General features: G+C 37.9%; 1 protein-coding gene across 6 annotated transcripts in view; it reads right to left on the reverse strand.

Annotated features, from left to right (window-relative positions):
- Positions 1-8,238, reverse strand: part of maco1b (macoilin 1b) — a 108,544-nt gene extending 100,306 nt beyond the window's left edge. For 5 of the 6 annotated variants that reach the window (XM_043717643.1, XM_043717641.1, XM_043717639.1 and 2 more), the window contains exon 1: positions 7,836-8,122. In XM_043717643.1, the coding sequence (XP_043573578.1) occupies positions 7,836-7,915 (80 nt within the window). In that variant the 5' untranslated portion in view covers positions 7,916-8,122. The other variant, XM_043717638.1, reaches the window with a different exon arrangement.
- Positions 8,239-9,630: the final 1,392 nt, after the last annotated feature.

A 9,630-nucleotide genomic window follows, 5' to 3' on the forward strand; every position in this document is an offset into this window, starting at 1 on the left:
TGTGTCAGCCATGACTCCTGTAACTGAATGATGCAACACCTTGACTTTGTTGAAGTTTTATGTTACAACCAAATGTTAGCTCAATGCTCTTAGAGCATCTTCTTCAGTCAAGGCTGTATGAAGATTTGCAGCACAATGATGCTAACAACATCACAACAGAGTATCACCTGAGCAAGTGACCAGTGAAAACATAAACCAAGTGGCTCCTCTCACAATTCAGATAATTGACAATGAGGAAGGAATTTGCCAAAATTCAAACTTGCTTTCCTTGTGGATGGGCTGTTGTCTGATATTACCAATGTCATGACTAGGCAACAGTTTTAGATTGCTTGCAGATATTCTCACTGCCATATTGTTGGGCACCACTATAATTGTTACATATAGTCTGTTCAAGGACTTTTGAAAACTACAATAACTGAGCAGAGTTAGCTGGAGATTAGCATTCAAGGTGATGGGATAGTTAAAAACTTAAATGAATGCAGGACTGAATCAGCTGTAATATTTCCATAGCTGAAATGTCCACCAGTACACAAGAGACTTAAAAATGAAAAGTCAAGTACTAGAGAGCTTCACCTTCAGAAGAATAGAAAAGTCAAAATAACAGACTGCAGGCACCAAAAAGAACAAAGGAGTAAGTGAGGACTGCAGATGCTGGAGATCAGAGCTTAAAAATGCGTTGCTGGAAAAGCGCAGCAGGTCAGGCAGCATCAAAGGAGAAGGAGAATCGACATTTCGGGCATAAGCCCTTCTTCAGGAATGTCGATTCTCCTTCTCCTTTAATGCTGCCTGACCTGCTACGCTTTTCCAACAACGCATTTTTAAGAACAAAGCCATTGTTAATTTAAAACAATATTTTTTTAAACAGCAGGCCTGGAGCATAAATTATTTAAAAAAACACATTATTACATCTATTTCCATCTAAAACACATCTATTATTACATAATACTGATAGTGTAGCTACTAGATCAAAAAAGGAAGATAATATGGTAAATTAAACTGGAGGTGGAAATTTAAAAATATCATAAATATTGCATTCAATTACTAAGGGTCACCTGGACATTTCTATATATTTACAAGTCAAATTCTTTTGCTATCCCTGAAGTATCAAAATGTTCACACAAACCCCTTAGGGAAGTCATTTATTTTCCATGTTTCAGAAATGTTACATCTTCACCTTTGCGATTTAGAACGAGAGCAAGGTAGTTTTTGAAAAAAAAAAATAAAATGAAAAGAAATGCTTGATTTACATAGAGGACAATTGAACAGCTGCAGTCTTTGCAGTGTAGGAACGCCCACAGAATGGTTATGAAGGACCTTCCTGGTTTTTGACCCAGCAATAAACATCCAAGACAGAATAGTGTGGGGCTTGGAGGAAATTTGCCTAGTGTTCACGTGCACCTGCTACCAACACTAACTAGCATATAGAAGGCGCTGTCTAAATAGCCTTAATGAGTAATTGTAGTGCATCCTAGGTAGTGAAGGCAGTGGCTAGAGTACCAATCAAATGGCAGGTTTGTCTTGGAGGGTATTAAGATCAAGTGTCATTGGAGTTTCACTTATCCAAGTCAGTAGAAAGCACTATATCACTCCTGATATACCTCATGGGTAATGACATGGGGTGGAGTGGGGGAATTAATTGCTATAGATTTTGCCTCTGACCTGCTCTCGTTATCACAGAATTTTCATGGTACATCTAGTTGCGTTTCTGATCAATGGTAACCCTTAAAGTCAATAGTGGGGGATTCACCAATGGTAATTAAAATGAACATTATGTGTGTTGTCATTGTGGATGGTATTGCCTGGCACTTGTGGGTTGTAAATGTTATTTGCCACTCATCAGTCCCAAGCTCAGATGTTATGGATGTTGATGTAGACCACTTTATTATCTGTATAGTCACTAGTCCTGAACACTGCTGATAACTGGATAAATGTCTTTTATGATGGAGGAAAGCCATTGATGAAACAACTGATGATTGGATCTAGGACACTACTCTCAGGAACTCCTGCATTGATGTCGTGGGACTGATAGGTTGACATCCAACAACCACAACTAGCTATGGTAGGACTCCAACTGGGGAAAAGGGTTTTTCCCTTCACTCTCATGGACTCCAGCATTCAGGTTTGATCATGCCATAATTGGTCAAATGCTGATTTGATGTCAAGGACCGTCACTCTCCACCCTTAAATCATAATACATTAACTTCCATAAATCACAAACTATTCTCAAAAGATTTAAAACATATTTCTGTAGGATACAGCAACCAACTTCAAAAAATATAGATATTATGGTGTGGGAATTGCAGAAGAGTAATTTACAAACTAAAGAAGAAAATGTGCAATATTTACATTAGAAATTAGCATCAACATACTATACAGTGATAGTAAATTCAGCAACTACAGAACCCATAAACAATGTCCCCATGAATACAAAAAGAATATATTTCAATCATATAAATCTGGGTCACAAAAGAAGTAGAGATCAAAGTACTGCAGGTGCTGGAAATCTGAAATGAAAACAAGAACAAAGTGAAACAGCTGAAATGCCCAGTTAAACTCAGCAGATCTGACAGCGCGCAGCTAACAAAAAGAGTCACCAACCTGAAACAATAGGACTCTTCCTCTCTCTGGAGATACTTGCTGACCAGCTGAGTACTTTGTTTTTAATTTCAGATTTCCAGCATCTACAGAATTATGCATTTGTTTTACTGTATTATTGTAATCCACCAAATGGAAGTTAAACTAATTCAGTTTCAACTCTACATACAAAATATAGACAACCAAAGATAGGAAGCAATATAATTCTATTTAACACAATGCACAGAAAGCAGCAACTGTACCACGACAGAGTAACAAAGTCAGTGTGTACACTCAGCATTTGCAAACTGTAAAGGCATTAACTAAGGATCACAGGTCATTCTGAAAAATGGTACAAATAAAGATGCCTGCAAATAATAAAGATTTCGTGGGTTTTTCATGACATGATGCAAGTGGAACACACTCAGACAACTTTCCTAATTGTTGGTGTTACCACTAACTTTTTCTGCACTCAGTATTTATTGCATGTACCAACATAAAACAATCGAGCATTTGGAATTTCCAAAAATCTCCTAGTTAAAAGTTTGAACATATAGCCAAACACACTTCCTTGTAAAACAATCATACCATCATGTAATCTCATGGCAGGCTATTTGCTTCATTCTGTCTCTGAATAAAAAAACCCACCTAGTTTCACTCCGTTGTTGCAACTAGTTTCTTTTACATATGCATTTCCGAATCATTTAGAAATCATGATGAAACTGGTATCATCTATTCTGACACTATATTCCAGATCATAAGAAAAGTTATGTCACACAACACCAGATCATAGTAAAACAGGCTAATTTGGAAGCACTAGCTTTCAAAACACTGCTCCTTCATCAGGTGGTTGTGTATCACAACCACCTGATGAAGGAGCAGCACTCGGAAAGCTAGTGTTTCCAAACAAACCTGTTCGATTATGATCTGGTGTTGTGTGACTTATAATTTTGTCCACCCCAGTCCAACACCGGCACCTCCAAGTCACGGTAACAAAAGTAAAGGGTTTTTCCTCATCTCTCCTCTGCTTCATTTACTATTCAACTATGATTTCATATTTTTTATACCAACAGTTGTCCAATATGGACATTTACAAAATGTCAAATGTAATTAATGTACATGAAATAGGCAATCAAGAGTAATTTACAAACTACTTGCATATAAAACCGGAAAGTTAAAATTTTGTTAAAATGTGCAGACAGCCAATTTTCTATTGGATAAAACAGATTTGTAACAGGCTATAGAAAAAAAAGTGTTGATAAAGGATTAAACATGATAAAACTTTTAATTTATACAAAGACAGGCTTGTTATTTCAGAAAAATTAGAACAAAACCAATACTACTGCTTATGGTAGACCCATCTTGGAATCATGCTACTTTGGGTATACTACATCTGTGAGCTCATTTTGCTGGAAGAGAGGACCCCGTGGTGCAGATATTAAAAGACTGCTTCTTGCACATTTCAATTCAGTAGTGATGTGCACCATAATTTGCTGGAAATGAGAGGTTATTAAAAAATTGGTAAGGATAAGGAGACATCTTGGAATCTAGAGAAAGGCTGATCGATTAAACTATGATACATAAAGACTTTGAAAGTAATAGGAATGGGAGGAAGGTGAATTAGAGGGAATCCCAAGCACAAATTTTACATAAAAAGTAGACAGAGCAAAATAAGATTGAAAAGAAACAAAAATTCTAAGAAAAAATGTTCTTAAAATTTCTCAATTTACCATCTATAGGAAAACTAAGTGTAAAGTTTTCCTTTTCTGGGCCAGAGAGGTTGATCAGCAATAAAACAACAATAATGTTGACAGTGTAGTGCTGGAAAAGCACAGCAGGTCAGGCAGCATCCGAGGAGCAGGAGAATCGACATTTCGGGCATAAGCCCTTATGTTGGTCGACAAGCTCCAAATCTAACTATGTTGAGTTTAAAGGAAATTAATGCAAAAATCCAACAAGTGCTTCAAAGTAATGGAGGTCAAAGGCAAAATGCTGTTTGTGTAAATCGCAATTCCACATTTTACTTCCCAAACTTGATCAATTTACAGATTAGTAATGACATGGGTCATTGATTTTTTTTCCCCCTAGAATGGTTTACATTTTTTTTCCAGCGATTTGCATAACAAGTATGAAAAAGGGATTACACTAACATATTGGTCCAATGAAACACAGAAAATGGTGGGAACTAACTGTTCTGTTCCACATGTCCAGTATCAATAAATAGCCAGGGGACCTCTTCTATTTATGCTTTTTTCTTTTAAAGTTTCTTATACATTAATAAATAACATGAAATCACAAGTCAGAAGCCGAGCTGATTTAAGTTAACTCCAGCCTGAGATGAATGGGTTAAATGTTTTGACATAGTATTTTTCAACTTCAATGTAAACAAATCAACCATGATTCAATACCATGCAGTGATATGAGTTTAAACCATGGCAGGAGCAATATGAAATGACATGTACTAGTGCTGAATCATAATTGGATAAGAAACTATTTTCTTTCCTCAATGCACAGGTGTTCACAAAGCACTGAAATAAATCAGATCAATCTTCCAAAGTGAGGGTCCTAAGATACGGCTCTCAGTGGCATGGTATGTGGTCACGGTCAATGAAGACGACACAATCTCAACCAAGAACGTTAACTAAGAACTGTTGCAATAAAAATTGTCAAGCTATCATCTTTGCACTCACCATCATGCGATTTCAGTTAGCAGATGAATTTGCAATTCAAAGCATGTCTCAGAGCTTCAAATTTAGACTTAGAGCAAATTTGCATTGCAATATTGTGGACAATAACAAGAGTATAATCACTGCACAGCAGTATACATTTCAAAACTGTTAATCACTTTGTTGTCTCTGCAGTATCAAAAGGTCTCCTATATCTGTGCACCTCACCAGATATAAAAATTAGATTCAAGTTTCCTTTTAGCTAATCCCAACTTCAGCTTTATTAAAAATATTTACTTTACAGCCACGGTCTCAGGCAACTCAAATTAGCCTTACGTAAGCATTATTCATTCTAAACATTTGTGTATTAACATCAGTTGTATTTTGGTCTAACCTACTAAATACATCAGTGTTGATGAAATAAATAGGTAGGGTTTTACAAGTTTATTGCTGATCAATGTTAGGGCACGTTCACACAGCAACATCTCTTTCAATTTAATGCTCTGCTGTGATACGAGCAGTTGTCATCAACTTTAAGGCTCCCAGCATCTGGAGGCTTGACAGTTGAACCCAACTGCAGTAAAAAAAAAGTGCTCAAATTCAGCTACAGAAGGAGTAACTGAAAAGCTGGTTCAGTTTCTTTTTACACTAGTTTGAGATAACATTTTTGTCCCAGTGTAACTAACTTTAACCATGTAAATCAGCTAGATTACCAATCAAATAGTAAAAGATCAACAAACTAACTGTCACATCTACATTTAACTGAATTCCAAGTCATCAAACTTCCACTTTTTTTGGTCCAGACTTACACTGTTATTTTCAAACACTGAAAGTAGATACTATGCGCAGCATGAACTACAACTTTCCCCTTCCCACATCCATACAGTGGAAGTTTCTAACTATTCCCAAAAAAACAACTTGCTTCTCATTGTGAAAACATCAACAGCAACATACTTCCAATGGGGATAAAAGTTTACTACTTATATTACATCAACCCAGTCACACCATTGTCTTACAATTTCAAGAACTTTACACTACCACCACTCTTGAAAAGCTATCAGTTGAAGATCTTGTTTGTTGACAACAGCCTCTCAACTTTTACCTTAAAAGTGCAGGTCAGAGTTTCAAGGACACTTGGTGTCACCTTCATATCATTGATTGCAATCTCACCAAGTTGGAAGCATGCAAGATCAAGCCACACTCAAAAGACGAGATTACTAATCCAAATAAAGTCTCATGCAGTGCTCAAAAGTGTTGTATTTCTGTTGAGATGTACACCTGAGGTCCTGTATGCCCTCTCATGTGTACATAAAAGGCCCAAAAGCACTATTTTGAACAGAGAGTTCTGGTGATTGGGCCTGTATTCACTCAGACAATGTCCATTAAAATAAAACTAGTCAGTCATTCACTTGACTTCTCTATGGGACCTTGTTGTGCACAAACAGGCCATCACGTATCTCCCCACTTCAATAATGATTTTAGTTCAAAAAATATTTAATTGGTTTTGAATTATGTTCCATAAATGTAGACTTCCATCATCACAGTTGCAGACAAAAGTATGTTGGATTTTAAATAGTTTTTTGATATACAAATTGCTAAAGTACTAGGATTACTAACTACTTTAATTTTACAACATCTGTGAAATAAGATCTCATTCAAAATAAAACATGGCAGTTGAAACATTAAATGCTAATTTAGTAATATTTTAATGTTTAATGTTTAATCTTGACTGGGAGAAAACAAAAATATAGATTTCATGGTACAATTTCTACTTAAAAAGTGAAATGCAGAAACTAAAAGACACTTTTACATAGACAATACAAAATTGCAGAAAGCCATGATGTACAACAGTTGATTATTATTATCAACTCCTCCCTTCACGAAATATCAATTCTGTAAAACTTATAAGTTACCTACTCGGTCATAGTTGAAAGTGACATCATTAAAACTGAATAGGCAAGGGAGGAGGGAAGGAAAGTTGTCCATTGGAATAACAAAAGAAAGAAAGCACAGGCATTTCAGAATTGTTCACACCTTTGCCAAATATCAATAAGATCAAAAACAATACAGATATTACTTTCCAAAATTGATCAGTCATGTCCAACACCAAAAAAAAAGTAATACAGTACAAAAGATATTCCACAATTCAGATCAGAGGTGCATTAGAACTTTATCTGGTCAGAGACCAGGGTATGACAGCTCTGACTGAAGTGTGTAACAGCAGCAGCCCTCTGCTGCACCTCACTCTGCTTTCATTACAATGTCATTAGAAAACAGCAGCACCACAAGAGATAGAAGCACTGGTTCTAACCATTATTTGTTTTAAAAAATTATACAAAAGACATATTGCCAGAACATCCCAAATTAGAAAATGTTGTTTCCAACTCCCTCCCCCCCCCCCTATTACCCGAGCCCCAGGCTTCTCTGCGGCCTAGTCCAATTGAAACACACCCAGAACCAGCGCCAGCAAACGCTTCCCTCACTATGGCAGGGTGTCATTTATTTTCATTAATAATGACTAATAATAATAATAAAAATAATAATAATATGGTGTCGAAGGTTTGCATTTTGTGCGTGTTTTCTTTTCTTTGTTACCTGCCGTATATCCCCTCGGTGATTCTGTTCCGTTTTAACGGCCTCCTGATCTTGCTGCAATCAGCATTGCGCCTCTTCATTGTCCTTCGCTGCCTTTCCTTTCTTCAATACAGTTTCCTTCTCTTTATTTTTTCCAAATAAATGTTAACATAACAAATGGGGGGAAAAATAAATTAATTCCGAATAACGTTAAATTCTGAAAATATTTTTTTCCCCCTCATGCCTCCCCTCTTTGCGCTCTCCATCCGCTTTCTTCTCCTTTCAAACAAAGAATTAAATCAAATGAAACCAACCCCTTTCGGTCCAAGCCAATATTTTCTCTCGGTCTCAGGCTTTTGGCTAGCAAAGGGGAGAGGGCGGGACTTAGGCCGCTTGTCTGGCCTCGTTCACTATTTATTAACACCAGCCGGATGACCAATAGCAGACGGCTGTTTCTGATTGACATGCCCACTCACTAATCAACGCCGGATGACCCGTCAACAGGCCGCTGTCAATCACCCGAGATGACCCAATGGTCGGACGTAAAGGGCGGGCACAGGGCGACGTCAAGCGGACGGAGCGAGGAGGGAGGGTGGACGCTGGGGGATGGGGAGAGCCTGGTGTTCGCGCAAGCGCACTGACCGCGGTGCGTCGCACAAGCTTAGTTAGCATGATTGGCGGGAGAGCTGAGCAATCGCCGCCACGCAGACTGAGTACGTCCGGCTAACCGCTGCCAATCCGCAAAGGGCAAGTGGGCGGGTAGACGGCCGCCGCCAGGTTTGGTTGCGGTGTGTCGCTGGGAGGCGCAGTGCCTGGGGAGTGCGTGGCTGCTCTTCCACGTATGCAGGTTGTGTTTCAAGTTACAGGCCAGGGTCGGGGAGGCGGTGGGAAAAGCTCTAATGTTGAACTTGGCAATTTTAAATCCATTTCATTCCTTAAATAGGAAACGAATATTCATGTGATAGTTAATTACAGTGAAATTATAAATAATATATTGTTCAGAGCAATCACACTCAGCATCTGAACCAATAGTGGCTTCCCTGCATCTGTTAAACATATACAGGAGCTAAAAAACCCTTTGTCAAATATCACCTTGCAAGGTGGTTTTGTTCACCAAATACTTAGATGAGCTTTCAAAAAGCATTAATTGCACAGAATAGTGCTTTAAAAATACACATATGATAATTGTAGCTCTCCCAACTGGCCCTTATTTTAAAGGTGAAACCCACATTCTCAACCAGCATCTGTGGTTTTAATCTGAGTATTTTCAAGTGTGGAATGCAATTTTCTACATCAGCTGCCTGAGCTGATGTCACATCTTTATTTCATTCGCAGTTGTGACTGTTTTTATTTAGGATGGGCAGATACCAAAGCTGAATTCGAACTTATTCTATGGGTGCTTCCTCAGGATTGTGCATTCTGATTGTGATTATTTAAATAGCAGAAGACTCAGCTTTGTTACTGTGATCCCATGTGATTATTTCAGATGCATCATGTACATATCTATGCCAGGAAGTTTGGGGTTCCCCGAGGAGCCATTGTATGGCTTTCATGAATATTTTTTTAATTGCTTTTCTTTCCATTGCCGTCAACCCTTCTGTTATTCTTGCAATTTGTGTCAGTTTTATTTTACATAGCATCTGTCACAATTTGCTTCACACATTTTATGTACATTTCCCCTTCACACTCTGTTTTTCTACTCTCTTTCTGGAATCTTAGACATCTGAGGAAATGAGTAAACTGTGACCAGAATCTGCAACCTACAGAAGTAGCTGGAGTCAGCATCTGACAGTGAGAAATGGTGGAATCATCAGTC

The sequence above is a fragment of the Chiloscyllium plagiosum genome, chromosome 27 (genome assembly GCF_004010195.1).
Source record: "Chiloscyllium plagiosum isolate BGI_BamShark_2017 chromosome 27, ASM401019v2, whole genome shotgun sequence".
Classification (NCBI taxonomy): Eukaryota; Metazoa; Chordata; class Chondrichthyes; order Orectolobiformes; family Hemiscylliidae; genus Chiloscyllium; species Chiloscyllium plagiosum.